Genomic DNA, 17925 nt, shown 5'->3' with positions numbered 1-17925 from the left:
GAGAGAGGGAAAAGTGGGTGATGGACAGTGAGGAAGGCCCTTGTTGGGATGAGCACTGGGTGTTGTATGTAAGACAAATAATAATAAATTATATTTTTAAAAATTGGAAAATGAGAGAAACATAAGCAATTTGTAAAAAAAAATACATGATTGATTATAAGGACAGTTTTGCTGCTTCCTTTAATTAAAAATAAATCAATGACATTGAAAATTTTCATACTTACTACTTAGTGTTTTCATTTTTACAGGTCTAAGTTTCTTAGTTTGAGACTGGGTTATTGAGAATGAACTTTATGCTTGGGTAAAAGATTTCCATCTAACACATCTACTTTCTGAGCTATAAAGAAAGATGCTTTTAACCCATTAAATAGACAATTGTACTCCCTGAAAGGCCTTTGTAATTTAAATACATTCCAATTACTGAGGATTCTTTCCTTTCATGTTTTGAAACATCATCAAATACCACATTTTAAAAATAGTGATGTATATACATTGTTGAGACAGTGATTTACAGAGTGACTATGTGAAATATAGAAATAGTGGGAGTACTTTTCAAGAGAATAGTTTTATAAGGTATTCACAATTTAGGATTAAAATAAATATTTTTGTAATAGATAACTTGTGACGGAAGAAAGAAATGCTAAATACATTCAAAATAAATTTAAAAGAATACAGAAACACATCAGATAAGAAAGACAAAATATCAGTACTTCCATTAAAGGTAAATGTATTAAATGTTCCATTTAAAACAAAAACTGTTACACTGGATTAAAAAATAATGAACCACAATGCCCTTTATTTTAAACTCACACAACTAATTTACAGCAATATGAAAAGACAGTAAAATGATGAAAAAATTATTCTATGCAAATAATTACATTAAGATACCATCAGATAAAACGGACTAAAAGTACACAAAAAGTTACTATAAAATGTCATCATAATGACAGAAATTTTAGTTCACTAGGAACACAAAACATTTTAAAATCTGTGTATTTATTATATATGTATCTGTATATAACTTATATTTATTGCATACAGTAAAAAGTTTTAGAAAAATGAAACAAAAATTGGCAGAACTACAAAGTGTAATAGAGAAATAAACAATCACAGTAGTTGAATTCAATATACTTTCCTCACAAATAATAAGCATAGAACTTTGATGAAATTAAGAAAGCCTGAATAACATAATTAATCAACTTATCCAAATGGATAACATACATGCACACACATTACATATGTTTTATATATATGAATATATGATACAGTATATAGCATGAATATATATGATTGAATATATATTCATGAATGAAAGAAAAATATAACTAAATATTTTTATATAAAATTTTTAATATTTATACTTAACCAGTATGTTCCAGTTTTCTGGTAGCTCCAAGTGTCTTAATTTGAGATGAGCCTTTTGAGATTAAAACTTCATTATCTTCAGGTGAAAGATTTTTACCAGCTTTTTCATCCATTTTCTCAGCTACAAAAATAGACTCTTAATTCAATAAGATATAAAAGTTAAGTCTCTTTATTATAAATAAAGAACCACTTACAATTTCTTTCCAGTTTTATAAAATTTAAGCAAATAAATACAATTTAAACAAATGATCAAACACTCGCCCCACACACAAAAACAAAACAAAAGTCTGGTGAATTTTCAAAACAGACTATAAAATTAAATGTAAAAATCATCACAGTGCTTTCCTAAAAATATGTGAAGGTACTTTTATTACTTCATATATACACTTAGAAAGTTATAATTAGACTTTATTATACTAAGGGCATTCACATTTTTAAATACTTAAAAATTTTAAAACATATAGGATTGATGTAAAAGTTAGACTGTTTAGAAAGTAGTAAATCCAAATAAAGGAAATCAAATAGAAAGAAATCTAGATCAGGTATGAAAAATACAGAGCACTCCAAAATAGAAATAATTAAATCCAAATGTATCAATAAGAACAAAAACTATAATGGATTATATGTTATAGGGATGGACAAAGAGAGTCAGTCATACCAGATTTATACATAATTTAACTACAGGTTATTTATAAGTGACACTACTAAATAATAAGAGTACAGAAAATTGGAAACTAAGTGAAAAAAGATATGTCATGTAAATATAACCAAAATAAATATGAAAAAGTTATGTCGATGTTAGACAAAATAGGATTTTGGTTAAAAGACCTTACTGGAGGCAGAGTAAGATGGCACCTGTCATCAAAAGAAATCACTGAGTTCAAAGTAATTATCTAACATTTGTATTTTTATGCACCTAACAACAGACAGTATAAGGAAAGTGGGCAGTGTAATGAAAATAGTACTATAGGAATAAATACATAAGTCCACAATCATAATGAGAAAATTCAATATGCATTTCCCCATAATTGCCAGGACAAACAAAATTCAAGAAAATCAAGGAATAGGAAATGTAAATAACACAATAAAAATCTGACTTAATAAATGTAAGCTTATAGCAGAGTGTACATTCTTAAACAAAATTCTGCTTAAATCAACTGAAATTTTAAATAATTTAATAATCATTATTACCATATTCACTACTGAGTCTTTTCTTCCTAACGGTTTTAAATGTCAGGCAAAAGATTTTCATCTGATACCTCAACCATTTTCTGGGCTTCAGGAAGAAAATCATAAAAGCCCTAAATAGAGAACCAGATCTGTGGTAGAACTTTTGAATTTACAATATATGTTATTTATCCAACAATATGTTATATCATTTTTTAATGGTATAAGCAAATCTTGTCTAGTTGAAATATCAATATCATGTGAATACATTTTCACTTGTGTATATATAAGCAGCCTTCTTACTTTTATAGAAGCACTAAATATATTTAATTTACAAATATTATTATAACCATTATTATACTTATACATTTAAAATGATTCTTTAGTTTTCTTAGAGTATTCAAAATTTATTTTATTATTTTCTTGTTTTTAATTTTTTTAAATTGTTTTTTTATATATGTTTTGAGAGAGAGACAGAGAACAAGCTGGGGAGAGGCAGAGAGAGAGGGAGACTCAGACTCTGAAGCAGGCTCCAGGCACTAAGCTGTCAGCACAGGCCTGATGTGGGGCTCTAATTTATGAACTGTGAGATCATGACTTGAGCCGAAGTTGGAGGCTTAACTAACTGAGCCACCCAGGTGCCCCTAGTGTATTCACATTTTAAAATAAAGTTGGGAGGGGCGCCTGGGGGGCTCAGTCGGCTAGGCATCTGTCTTCGGCTCAGGTCATGATCTTGCGGTTCGTGGGTTCGAGCCCTGTGTCAGGCTCTGTGCTGACAGCTGGCTTGGAGCCTGGAGCCTGTTTCAGATTCTGTGTCTCCCTCTCTCTCTGACCCTCCCCTCCTCACGCTGTCTCTCTCTCTCTCTCTCAGAAATGAATAAAAAACATTAATAAAAATAAAATAAAATAAAGTTGGGAGAAGGGGCCAAGATGGTAGAGAAATAGGGGGAGCCATACTTCCCACCGGCATCTCTCAAACAAAGAAGGGCTAAAGCCAAAGACTTTGAACCTCAAGAGTTTGGGATGAAAGGAGATGGAGTCTACTAGGAAGACAGCCTCATAGATGTGTGATTGCAAACTGGGGGAGATAAAAACAGCAGGAACATGGAGGTGCGGAGGGGAGGGATCCCCTCTGTGGAGAGACAAAGGGAAGAGAAAGAGCAGCTGGGGAAGTGTAGGACTGTACTTGGACAAGAGAAAAACCTCGTCCCAGGACAGAGAGAGATCCTATCCTATCCCTCTTGCTGGGGGACAAAAGAAGTTTCCTCCAGGTTAGGTGGTACTCAAGGAGCCCAGTTGGCATCAGAAGGATCTGATCCCCTGCTCTGAAGTGCCTAGCTCGGTGGGATTACATTTCGGGCAGCATCATTAGTGCACAGGGAGTGTGACATCTTGGAACGAGGCTGGGCATGGGACATAGGAGACAGCCCACCTTGTCTGCGCCCACAGCACAGTGAGAACGAATCCAAAAGAGTGATTTGGACACCTGGTCGAGGAGAAGGGCCTGGAGGGACGCCATTTTTCTCCCCACAACCATCAAGGCATAGCCTCAGGGATTGATCAGCGGGGCCTATACTGGACACAGGACCGGCCTACACCAAACCACGCCTATCTGTACCAGGTAACTACTGTTTTTACAGAGCTGATAGATGCTGGGGAAACAGACAGCCCCTCCCCCAAGACCAGCACTGCTGCATTGCCATGATTAACTCTAGAGCAATTCTTCCTATTCATATATATTCTCCCTTTTCTCATTCTTATCTCTCCCTTCCTCTGGACTGGTTATTCTGGTTATAGGTTTGCTTAAACAGACATTTAATCCATCCTCCTGATGCATCTTCTACATCTCCTTCTTTACCGTCCTTTCTCTCTCTCTCTCTCTGGAATAAACAGAATACATAGCTTCTCTGGGTAACATTATCTTCATTTCTTTTGTCTCGCCTCCTACTGTATTCTCCTTTTTCTCTCTCTGGATTAAGCCTTTTAGTCTCTGCCTTGTCGATGTTCATTTTCTCTTTCCCCCCACCCCTGCCACTTCTCTCTTTGTATATACTCTTCCATCAGCACTGACTCCACCCTGCTCTTTATTTGTAGCTGGGATTTCTGGTTTTATGCTTTTAGACTGTCCTTTGTTTTTTGTCTTTGGTTTTTTTTATTATTATTTTTTTTTCAGTTTGCTTGTTTGTTTGATTTGTTTGTGCATTTGCGTGTTTTTGTTCCCTGTTTGTCTATTTTCCTTCTCAGGGCTATTTCAAGAAACAAACCAAAGCACACATGGTGGGGAGTCCAAAACTTTACTACAAGTAGGGAAATAAAATAACCAAAGTCACAATAAGAGATACCAAGGGAAACCCTTAAAAGAACACTTCCTGAATGGCCAGAATCTGGACAGTGTATGACCTCCTTTAATACGCAGTACTCGCAAGTGCACAGTATATAACAAGCCTTTAAAACTTACAAGAGACAGAGAGCTAGCCAAAATGACAAAATGGAAGAACTCTCCTCAAAAAAAAAATTCCAGGAAGAAGTGACAGCTAAGGAATTGATCAAAACAGATATAAGCAATATAACTGACCAAGAATTTAGAATAATAGTCATGAAATTAATCTCTGGGCTTGAAAAAGGCATAGAAAACAACAGAGATGCTATTGCTACACAAATCATGGATCTTAAAAATAGTTGATGAATTAACAAATGTTATAAATGAGGTGCGTAATAAAACAGAGGTGGTCACTACAAAAATTGAAGAGGCAGAGAGGAGAATAGGTGAATTAGAAGACACAATTACAGAAAAAGAGGAAGCTGAGAAAAAGAGAGATAAATTGATCCAGGAGCACAAAAGGAGAATTTGAGAAATGAATGATGCAATCAAATGGTATAATATCCATAACATAGGAAATCCAAAAGAAGAAGAGAGAGAAAGTGGCTGAAGGATAAAGCCGAGAACTTCCCTAATTCTGGGAAGGAAACAGACACTGAAATCCAAGAGGCACAGAGAACTTCCCTCAGACGTAACTTGAATGGATCTTCTGCATTATATATTATAGTGTAACTGGCAAAATATAAGGATAAAGAGAGAATTCTGAAACCAGATAGGGATAAACTGGCCTTAAAATACAAAGGTAGGCACATAAGCGTAGTAGCAGACCTATCTACTGAAACTTGGCAGGCCAGAAAGGAATGGTAGGAAATCTTCAATGTGATGAATAGGAAAAATATGCAGCCAAGAATCCTTAACCCAGCAAGCCTATCATTCAGAATAAAAGGAGAGATAAAGGTCTTCCCAAACAAACACATTGAAGGAATCCATCACCACTAAACCAGTGCTACAAGAGATCCTAAGGAGGACTCTAAGAGGTAATTGTTCAAAGGAACAGAACATACTAGACACCACTACAAGCATGAATCCTACAGAGAACACAATGGCTCCAAACCATTTTTTTCAATAATAACACTGAATATAAATGGACTAAATGATCCAATCAAAAGACATTGGGTTACAAAATGAATAAAAAGAACAAGATCCATCTATTTCCTGTCAACAAGAGACTCATTTTAGACTTGAGGACACCTTCAGATTGAAAGTGAGGGAATGGAAAATATTTATTATGCTACTGGAAGTTAAAAGAAAGTTGCAGTAGCCATACTTATATCTGAGAAACTGGACATTAAAGTAAAGGAGTAACTAGAGATGAAGAAGGAGATTATATAATAATTACAGGATCTATCCATCAGGAAGAGCTAACAATTATAAATGTCTATGCACCGAACTTGGAACACCCAAATACATAAAACAATTAATCACAAACATAAGCAATCTTATTGATAAGAATGTGTTAATTGCAGGGGACTTTCATATTCCACTTATAGCAATGGATATATCAACTAGATAGAAAATCAATAAAGAAACAATGGACCTGAACGACACATTGGAACAGACAGACTTGACAGATATACTTAGAACTCTACATCCTGAAGCTCTGGAATTCACTTTCTTCTCGAGTGCACATGGTACATACTCCAAGATAGATCACAAACTGGGTCACAAAGCAGCTGTCGATAAATATAAAAGAATTGAGATCATACCATGTATGCTTTCAGATCACAATGCTATGAAACTTGAAATATATCACAGGAAAAAATCTGGAAAAACTGAAATGCATGGAAGCTAAAGAACACCCTACTAAAGAATGAATGGGTCAATCAGGCAAATAGAGAAAAAAATTTTAAAATATATGGAAACATATTAAAATGAAAATACAACAATCCAAACACTTTGGGATGCAGCAAAGGCAGTCCTAAGAGGAAAGTACATTGCAACCCAGGCCTATCTCAAGAACTAGAAAAAGCACAAATACAGAATGTAACAGTGCACCTAAAGGAACTAGAAGCAGAGCAGCAAGAACGCCCCAAACCCAGGAGAAGAAGAGAAATAATAAAGATCAGGGCAGAAATAAACAGTATAGAATAAAAAAACAAAACAAAACAAAACTAGTTGAACAGATCAATGAAGTCAAGAATTGATGTTTTGAAAAAATAAACAAAACTGATAAACTCCTAGCCTGGCATCTCAAAAAGAGAGAGAGCACCCAAATTGACAAAATCATGAAATAAAATGGATTTATTACAATCAATCCTCCAGAAATACAAGCAATTATAGGGAATATTATGAAAAATTATATGCCGACGACCTTGACAACCTAGAAAAAATGGACAAATTCCTAAACACACACTCACTACCAAAATTCACACGGAAAGAGATAGAAAATCTGAACAGACCCATAACCAGTGAAGAAACTGAATCAGTTCTCAAAAAACTCCCAACAAATAAGAAACCTGGACCAGATGGCTTCCTGAGGGAATTCTACCAGATATTTAAATCAGAGTTAATATCCATTCTTTTCAAGCTGTTCCAAAAAATGCAAAGGAAGGAAAACTTCCAGACTCATTCTACAAAGCCAGCATTACATTGATTCCCAAACCTGACAAAGACACAGCAAAAAAAGACAACTAGAGGCCAATATCCCTGATGAATATCTATGCAAATATCCTCAAAGTACTAGCAAATCAAATTCAACATGATATAAAAAACTTATCCACCATGATCAAGTGGGATTCATTCCTGGGTTATAGGGCTGATTCAATATTTGTAAATTAATGAATGTGATACATCACATTAACAAAAGATAAAAACCTTATGATCCTGTCGATAGATGCAGAAAAAGCGTTTGACAAAATACAGCATTTTTTTCTTAAAAAATCTCGAGAAAGTCGGGATAGAAGGAACTTACTTAAATATTGCAAAAACCATTTATGAAAAGCCACGGCTAACATAATCCTCAATGGGGAAAAACTGAGAGCTTTTCCCCTGAGATCAGGATCATGACAGGGATGTCCACTCTCACAACTGTTGTTTAACAGAGTTTTGGAAGTCCTAGCATTAGCAATCAGATAACAAGATAAAATAATTGCGTCAGAATTACAAAAGAGGAAGTCAAACTTTCACTTTTCTCAGACAACATGATACTCTATGGAAAGCCCGACAGACTCCACCAAAAGTCTGCCTGAACTGACCCATGAATTCAGCAAAGTCGAGGGTACAAAGTCAACGTACAGAAATTGATTGCATTTCTATTCACGAATAATGAAGCAATAGAAGGATAAATCAAGAAACTGATCCTTTTCACAATTGCAAAAAAAAAACAACAACCCATAAAATACCGAGGAATAAACCTAACCAAAGGTTTAAAAGATCTGCATGATGAAAACTATAGAAAACTTATGAAGGAAACTGAAAAAGACACAAAGAAATGGAAAAATATTCCATGCTCATGGATCAGAAGAATAAATACTGTTAAAATGTCAATGCTACCCAAAGTAATCTACACATTCATTGCAATCCCAATCAAAATCGCACCAGCATTCTTCTCAAAGCTATATAAAACAATCCTAAATTTTGTATGGAACACAAAAGACCCCGAATAGCCAAAGTAATATTGAAGAAGAAAACCAAAATGAGAGACATCACCATCCCAGACTTTAGCCTCTACTACAAAGCTGTCATCATCAAGACAGTACGATATTGGCACAAAAACAAACACATAAACCAATGGAATAGAAAAGAGAACTCAGAATTGGACCCACAAATGTATGGCCAACTAATCTTTGACAAAGTGGGAAAGAGTATACAGTGGAAAAAAGACAGCCTCTTTAACAGATGGTTCTGGGAAAACGGGACAGCAACATGCAGAAGAATGAAAGTAGATCATTTTCTTACACCATACACAAAAATAAACTCAAAATGGATGAAAGACCTGAATGTGTCTTTCACATCAAAACCCTAGAAGAGAAAGCAGGAAACAACCTCCTTGACCTCAGCCACAGCAAGTTTTTACTCGACACATCTCCAAAGGCAAGGAAATCAAAAAGCAAAAATGAACTGTTGGGACCTCATCAAGATAATAAGCTTCTGCCCTGAAAAGGAAACAATCAATAAAACTAATAGGAACTGACAGGATGGGAAAAGATAGCTGCAAATAACATATCAGATAAACGGCTAGTACCCAAAATCTATAAGGAACTCACCAAACTCCACACCCGAAAAAATAATAATCCAGTGAAGAAATGGGCAGAAGACATGAACAGACACTTCTCCAAAGAGGACAACTAGATGGCCAACAGACACATGAAATGATGCTCAATGTCACTTGTCATCAGGGAAATACAAATCAAAAGCACACTGATACTACCTCATGCCAGTCAGAGTGGCTAAAATGAACAAATCAGGAGACTCTAGATGCTGGTGAGGATGTGGAGACATGGGCACCCTCCTACACTGTTGGTGGGAATGTAAACTGGTGCAGCTCCTCTGGAAAAGAGTATGAATGCTCCTCAAAAAAATAACAATAGAACTCCTCTGTGACCCAGCAATAGCACTGCTAGGAAATTACCCAAGGGACACAGGAGTACTCATGCATGGCGGCACATGTACCTCAATGTTCATAGCAGCACTTTCAACAATAGCCAAATTATGGAAAGAGCCTAAATGTTCATTAACCAATAAATGGATCAAGAAGATGTGGTTTATTGATCAAGAAGATGTGGTTTATTCCTTTCTATACAATGGAATACTACATGACAATGAGAAACAATGAAATCTGGCCATTTGTAGCAATGTGGATGGAACTCAAGGGTGTTATGCTAAGTGAAATAAATCACTCAGAGAAAGGCAGATACCATATGTTTTCATTCATATGTGTAACAGGAGAAACTTAACAGAGGACCATGGGGAAGGAGAAGGGGAAAAATTAGTTAAGGAGAGGGAGAAAGGAAAACCATAAGAGATTCTTAAATACTGGGAACAAACTGAGGGTTGATGGGGGCTGGGGGAGAGGGGAAAATGGATGATGGGCATGGAGGCAGGCACTTGTTGGGATGAGCATTGGGTGTTATAGGGAAGCCAACTTGACAATAAACTATAATAAAGTTTAAAATTTTTGAATCAGATATGGCTAAGGAAAAACATATATAAGATTTAAAAAATACAGGGAGTGAGAAAGTGAAAGAAAAATAGAAAATACCAAGAAAATGGGCTAATTAAAAGTAGAAATAACTAGATTATATATGATTAAGAACTAATTAAAAGACAAAGATCAAGTTGAATTTTAAAATGTATACACTTAAATTTTCTTGCAAGAGATACAACAAAATCACAAAGATACAAACAACAGGATAGAAAAAAAATATATATGATGCAAATACCAACCAGAATTTTGTGGAGCTACATTAATAGTAAAGTAGTTTTAGGGAAAATAAATAAAAACTATAAAAATGATAAAATATATCTCTTCATTAAGATGTTCTTTTCTGAAAGGATAATATCAATCTTAATGTTATGTACCACAATATCATAAGATATAAATCATAAGGTGCCACAACTACAAGAAAAATAAAGAAATCCCAAAGTCAGATTTAACACATCTAATTCAGTAATTATAAAACAAACAGGTAAATTATCAATAAAGATCTAATGTGCGATGGGAATAATTATCAAAGAGCATATGGTTGAAGATATATTCATTAATCCAAAATAGTGTTCTCCTGAATTTAATTAAAAATAATTCATAAGATTTATATTTAATTACTTACTATCAAGTTTCATATTTCTAGTAGCTTCAAGTTTCTTAAGTTGAACTTTGTTTCTTATAAATGAAACTTTCTTCTCAGAAAATTGATTTTCCTGTGACACGATATTACTTTTTTGCTTTTCAAGAGGAAATGCTAAGGAAAAAAAAGCCATAAACTTATGAAATGTCTGGATATGCCAAAAAATCATCAAATTGCTTCCCATGGGAGAAAAACTCATGTGAATAATTTTCATTAGTGTGTGTGGAAGCCATTTACTTAATAATTACTGACCATGCCAATACCAACCAAATGTTATTATTAATTATGCTTTTGTCTCTATCTTGGGATATATACATTTTATTTATTTTTCTAATATTATTTATTTTTGAGAGAGAGAGTGAGCACAGGCTGGGAGATGGGCAGAGAGAGACAAAGGGAGACGCAGAATCTGAAACAGGCTCCAGGCTCTGAACTGTCAGCACAGAGTATGATGCGGGGCTCAGACAAACCGTGAGATCATGACCTGAGCTGACACAACTGACTGAGCTACCCAGGTGCCCCAGGATTTTCACACGTTAGATCTGACTAAGATCTTTAAGCTTTCTGTAAAATATATCCTCAAAAAACAGATTTGTGAAATCTTCTGATGAGTTTAATTTAAAATAATTTAAAGTTTCCTATAATTACTATACTTACTTCTGCGTCTTTCCTCTCTGTAAGTTATTTGTTTCTTTACTTGCACTTGGGATTTTGCTCCTGAATCTTGATTCACAAACAGAAGATTTACATCTGGTATGCCAAAATGAGCTATATAAAGAGATAGATTTAGTCCATGAAATGGAAAAACAGATCTACTGTGAAATCCCTAGATTTCAAATTTATAACAAATGTACAGTAGCATTTTCTATCATTTTTATAAAGTCATAAGTGAATTATTATAATGCTAGAACTGTTATGAAAATAAGTGATTTCAAAACTGTCTCATTATTTCATAAATAAGCCTAAGTAACAAATATATTTTCTGTTGGTCTTCAGGTTTCATGGGTGATTTATATTTAGGCTAATACACACAAAAAAGTAATAAAAACTCAAATGCACAAGATTATTCATTACAGCCTTGTTTATAATTCCAAACTACTTAAAACCATCTAAATGGTAAAGCATAGGAGATTGGTAAAATAAATTGACACATATATCTCAACTACAGAACTGGTATAATATGAGTATTACTACAATGGCAGATAATTGTACATATGTATATGTATGTATGTATGTGTGTATGTATGTGTAAGACACAGTAGACATTCTTTACCCATCTGCACTGATACATCTGATGCTTGTCTGATGTCATTTTGTGGGAAAATGAAACATTGGTTGAAATACTGGTGGGCTAGTGACCTATTATATTTAGACTCTTGCTTATACTATCACAGCAAGTGGATAAAGGTTTAATTGTTACCTTCAAATTAGTTTATTGTCTGAATTAACCCACTTCATAGCTAGCAGCTCTCTCTCAGTGACAAATGATGACAAATAGTGTGGCCCAATTAAACCTCTCACTTTTCTCAATTGGACCCTCTGACCAGAATGACACTGGTCAGAATGAACAACTGTCCTAATCTCCGAGAAGCTGTAATGTCACAGATTCAGCTGAAAGATACTTTGAATTATTACTGGACAGTTATTGTGCCTTGGGGGATACTGAATGCATGTCCTATGCCAGTGAAATAATTTTATGGTTCAAAATTCCAAGCTGAAGGTATTAATACTTTTGCATTATTTTCTAATTATCTTTGCATATTCATAATTTAGGACAGAATATAAAATTTCTATAAAATATATGCTCAAACGTGTACTCCTGAACCAAAGAAAACAATCTTCTGATGGGCTTAAAATAATTTAAACTTATCCATAAGTATTATACTTACAATGGTGCCTTTCCTGTCTGAAGGTTGTTTGTTTCTCTACTTGCTCTTGGGGTCTTGGCACTGAATCTTGATTCACAAGCATTAGATTTTCATCTGGCATTCCAAAGTGAGCTAAATAAAGAGATGCATTTAGTTCACTAAATAGAAAAACAGATCTACTATGAAAACTCCATAACCAGAGTAAAGTAGCAATTTCTCTCATTTTTATAGCTATAAATAAATTGTCCTAATGTTAGATCTGACATGAAAATAAGAAAAATTTTAATGGATACTTAAACAGTTTCATTATGTCCTAGATATTCTTTTTTTCTTAAATAGTTTATTGTCAAGTTTGTTCCCATATAACAACCAGTGCTCATCCCAACAAGTACCCTCCTCCATGCCCATCACCATCCTTCCCCTCTCCCCCACCCCCACCAGCCCTCAGTTTGTTCTCAGCATTCAAGAGTCTCATGGTTTGCCTCCCTCCCTCTCCCCAACTAATTTTCCCCTTCTTCTCCCCCATGGTCCTCTGTTAGCTTCCTCCTAATCCACCTATATGTGCAAACATATGGGATCTATCCTTCTCTGCCTGACTTATTTCGCTCAGCATTACTTCAAGTTCCATCCACGTTGCTACAAATGGTCAGATTTCATTCTTTTTCATTGCCATGTAGTATTCCATTGTATAAATATATCAAATCTTCTTGATCCATTCATCAGTTGATGGACACTCAGGTTTTTTTCATTGTTTTGGCTATTGTTGACAATGCTGCTATGAACATTGGGGTACATGTGCCCCTATGCATCAGCACTCCTGTATCCCTTGGGTAAATTCCTAGCAGTGCTACTGCTGGGTCATAGGGGAGTTCTACTCATAATTTTATGAGGAACCTCAATACTGTTTTCCAGGCGGTATGCACCAGTTTACATTCCCACTAACAGTGTAGGAGGGTGCCCGTTTCTCCACATCCTCACCAGCATCTAGAGTCTCCTGATTTGTTCATTTTAGCCACTCTGACTGGCATGAGGTGGCATCTCAGCGTGGTTTTGATTTGTATTTCCCTGATGAGGAGGGATGCTGAGCATCGTTTCATGTGTCTGTTGGCCATCTGGATGTCCTCTTTGGAGACGTGTCTGTTCATGTCTTCTGCCCATTTCTTCACTGGATTATTTGTTTCTTGGGTGTGGAGTTTGGTGAGTTCCTTATAGATTTTGGGTACTAACCCTTTATCTGATATGTCATTTGCAAATTTCTTCTCCCATTCTGTTGGTTGCCTTTCAGTTTTTTGACTGTTTCCTTTACTGTGCAGAAGATTTTTATCTTGATGAAGTTCTAGTAGTTCATGATTGCTTTCATTTCCGTTGCTTTGGCTGACCAGTCTAGAAAGAGGTTGCTCCAGATGAGGTCAGAGGTTATTGCCAGTGTTCTCCTCTATGATTTTGAGGGTCTCACATTCAGGTCTTTCATTCATTTAGCATTTATTTTTGTGTTGGTTTAAGAAATTGGTCCAGTTTCATTCTTTTGCATGTTGCTTTCTAGTTTTCCCAACACTGTTTATTAAAGATACTGTCTTTTTTTCCATTGGATATTCTTTCCTGCTTTTTTGAAGATTAGTTGACCATATAGTTGTGGGTCTATTTCTGAGTTTTCTATTCCATTCTATGTGCCTATTTTTGCCAGTACCATACTGTCTTGATGATTACAGCTTTGTAATATAGCTTGAAATCCAGAATCATGATGCCTCTAGTTTTGTTAATCTTTATCAAGATTGCTTTGGCTATTTGGGATATTTTATGGTTCCATAAAATTTTGGGGTTTTTTTTTCTAGCTCTGTGAAGGATAGTGGTGTTATTTTGATAGAGATTGCATTAAATTATGGATTCCTTTGGGCAGGATATACATTTTAATAATATTTGTTCTTCCAATCCATGCAATGCTTTTCCATTTCTTTGTGTCCTCTTCAGTTTCTTTCACAAGTTTTCTATAGTTTTCAAAGTACAGCTCTTTTACCTCTTTAGTTATGTTTATTTCTAGGTACCTTATCATTTTTGGTGCAATTATATATGAGATTGATTCCTTGATTTCTTCTCTGGTTCATTATTGGTATATAGAAATGCAACATATTTCTGCACATCTTGAGTCTTTGTTGAATTAATGTATTAGTAATGTATTCTAATTACTAATGTAATTAGAATTAGTATTAGTCTGCTGGGGCTAAGACTACTAATTCTATATAAAATAGTAATGGTGAGAGTGGGCAACTTTTTCTTGTTCCGGAACATAGGGGACAGTCTCTCCGGTTTTCTCCACTGAGGATAATATTAGTTGTGGGTCTTTCATATACGACCTTTATGATGTTATGCTCCATTCTCCCCTACTCTGTTAAGGGTTTTATCAATAGTGGATTCTGTATTTTGTCAAATGCTTTTTCTGCATATTGACAAGATCATATGTTTCTTGTCCTTCTTTTATTAATGTAGTGCATCATGTTGCTTGATTTGTGAATATTGAATGAGCCCTGCAGCCCAGGAATAAGTACTGCTTGATTATGGTGAATAATTTTTCAAGATGTTGTTGAATATGATTTGCTAGTATCTCATTGAGAATTTCTGCATCCAGGTTCATCAGGGATATTGGTCTCTAATTCTTTTTATTAGGGTCTCTGGTTTTAGAATCAAGGTAATTCTGGCTTCATAGAATGGTTTGGAAGCTTTTCTTCCATTTCAGTTTTCTTAACAGTTTGAAAAAATAGGTAATAACTATTCTGGTAGAATTCCCCTGGGAGGTCATCTGACCCAGGACTCTTTGTTTGTTCGGAAATTTTTTTGTTGTTGTTGTCTGGAGATTTTTGATTACTGATTCAATCTCTTTGCTTGTTATGGGTCTGTTCAAATTTTCTATTTCTTCCTGTTTCAGTTTTGGTGGTTTGTACGTTTCTAGGAATTTGTCCATTTCTTCCAGATTGCAGTTTGTGGGCATAAAATTTTCATAGTATTTTCTTATAATTGTTTGTATTTCTGTAGTGTTGGTTGTAATCTTTCCTCTTTGATTTGTGATTTTATCTGTTTGGGTCCCTTTTCTCTCTCTCTTTCTCTCTCTCTGATAATGTGGCTAAGTATTTATCAATTTTCTTCTTTCAATAAACCAGCTCTTAGTTTCATTGATCTGTTCTGCGTTTTGTCGTTGCTGTCGTTGTTGCTTCTATATCACATTTCTGCTCTAATTTTTATTATTTTACTCTTCTGCTGACTTTAGCTTTATTTGGCCTTCCTTTTCTAGCTCCTTTAGGTGTCTGATTAGATTGTGTATTTGGGATCTCTACTGCTTCTTGAGATAGGCCTGAATTGCAATATACTTTCCTTTTAGGACTGCCTTTGCTGCATCCCAAAGGGTTTGGACTGTCGTGTTTTCTCTTTCATTTGTTTCTATGTACTTTTTTTAACTTTTTCTTTAATTTCCTGTTATCCAATTCATTTTTTATTAGAATATTCCTTAACCTTCATGTATTTTTGGGCTTTCCAATTTTTTTCTTGTGGTTGACTTCAAGTTTCATAGTGTTGTGATATGAAAATATGCCTCGTATGATCCTGATCTCTTTGTGCCTGTTGAGGGCTGATTCGTGACCCAATATGGAGAACATTCTAGAAAATGTTCCATGTGTACTCGAGAAGAATGTGTATTCTACTGCTTTAGGAGGTAGAGTTCTGAATATATCTGTTAAGTCTGTCTGATGCAGCGTGTCATTCAAAGCCATAGTTTCCTTGTTGATTTTCTGCTCAGGTGATCTGTCCATTGTTGCAACTGGGGTGTTAAATCCCTTTATGTTTGTTATTATATATTTGGGTACTCCTAATTTGGGGGTGTAAACATTTACTTTTCTTTGATCTTCTTGGTGGATAGACCCCTTAATTATAATTCCCTCATTCATCTCTTGTTACAGTCTTTGTTTTAAAATCTAGTTTGCTTCATATAACTACTCCACCTTTCTTTTGATGTCCATTACATAACATAGTTCTCCATCCCCTCACTTTCAATCTGCATGTCTTCAGGTCTGAAATGAGTCTCTTGTAGGCAACATATAGATAGATATTATTTATTTACTCATTCTGCTACCCCGTGTCTTTTGATTGGAGCATTTAGTCCATTTACATTCAAAGTCATAATTGAAAGATATGAATTTCATGTCATCATATTACCTGTAGAGTTGGTGATTCTGGTGATGTTCTCTGATCCTTTGTAATCTTTGTTGCTTTGATCTTTTCCCCCCCATCCACTCAAATAGCCCCCTTAATATTTCTTGCAGGGCTGGTTTAGTGGTCAAGAACTCCTTTAATTTTTGTTTGTTTGGGAAACTCTTTATCTCTCCTTCTATTCTGAATGACAGCCTTGCTGGATAAATTATTCTTAGCTGCATGTTTCCCATTCAGCACATTGAATATTTCCTGCCACTCCCTTCTGGGCTGCCAAGTTTCAGTAGACATATCTGCTGCTAACCTTATGTGTCTACCCTTGTTGGTTAAGGACAGTTTGTCCCTAGGTGCTTTCAGGATTTTCTCTTCTTCTTTGTATTTTACAAACTTCACTATAAGTCTTGGTGTTGACCTGTTTTTGTTCATTTGAGGGGAGTTATCTGTGTCTCTTGGAACTGAATGCCTGTTTTCTTCCCCAGATTAGAGAAGTCCCCAGCTATAATTTGTTCAAGTAAACCTTCTGCAATCTTTTCTTGCTTTTCTGCTTATGGAGCTCCTATGATACAAATATTGTTTCATTTCATGTAATCACTGAGTTCCCCAATTCTCCTCTCATGCTCTAATAAATGAAAGTCTTATTTCCCTCTTCTTTTTAGCTTCATTATCTTCCATAATTTTACCTTCTATATCACCTAGTCTCTCTTCTGCTTCTTCTATCCTCATTGGATTGTATCCAATTGGTTTTTCATCTTAGTTATAGCAAGTTTTATTTCACCTGACTGGTTTTTAGGTCTTTGACCTCTGCAATGGGGTTCCTCTGGAATCTTCTGTGCTTTTTTCAAGCCCAGATAGTATTCTTATGACTGCGGTCATAAATTAGTTTTCAGATATATTGCTTATTTCTGTTTTGAGCAAATCCTTGCCTTTGATTTCTTCTTGACGTTTCTTTTGGGAAAAATTCCTCTGTCTGGTCATTTTGGGAACAGGGATAGAATAAAATAAAGGAAGGCTGTCAGACTTCTGTAAGACTTTTTAGAGACAAAAATGAATTGATAAAGCCAAGTTTCTGCCTTTTGTGTGTTTTGAAACCTTGCTATATTTCCTACACCTGAGAGTAATGTTATAGTAAAAAGGGGTCATACACTGTCCAGGGCCTGGCACTTTA

The 17925-nt window shown here is 35.1% G+C and overlaps 1 protein-coding gene across 1 annotated transcript in view; it reads right to left on the bottom strand.

Annotated features, from left to right (window-relative positions):
• Nucleotides 1-17925, bottom strand: part of LOC120227315 (coiled-coil domain-containing protein 7-like) — a gene marked incomplete at its 3' end in the record, with an annotated part of 81041 nt that overhangs the window by 37626 nt on the left and 25490 nt on the right. The window contains exons 2-5 of the mRNA XM_039225458.1: nucleotides 12588-12698; nucleotides 11356-11466; nucleotides 10681-10812; nucleotides 1367-1501 (exon numbers count right to left, since the gene is read on the bottom strand). Coding sequence (XP_039081389.1) covers nucleotides 1367-1501; nucleotides 10681-10812; nucleotides 11356-11466; nucleotides 12588-12687 — 478 coding nt within the window. The remainder of the gene's footprint in view (nucleotides 1-1366; nucleotides 1502-10680; nucleotides 10813-11355; nucleotides 11467-12587; nucleotides 12699-17925) is intronic.

The sequence above is a fragment of the Hyaena hyaena genome, unplaced genomic scaffold, assembly GCF_003009895.1.
Source record: "Hyaena hyaena isolate Hyena2069 unplaced genomic scaffold, ASM300989v1 scaffold_2181, whole genome shotgun sequence".
Taxonomy (NCBI): domain Eukaryota; kingdom Metazoa; phylum Chordata; class Mammalia; order Carnivora; family Hyaenidae; genus Hyaena; species Hyaena hyaena.
Note: the sequence above shows the minus strand (reverse complement) of the source record. Positions and strands in the feature narration are given on the sequence as shown.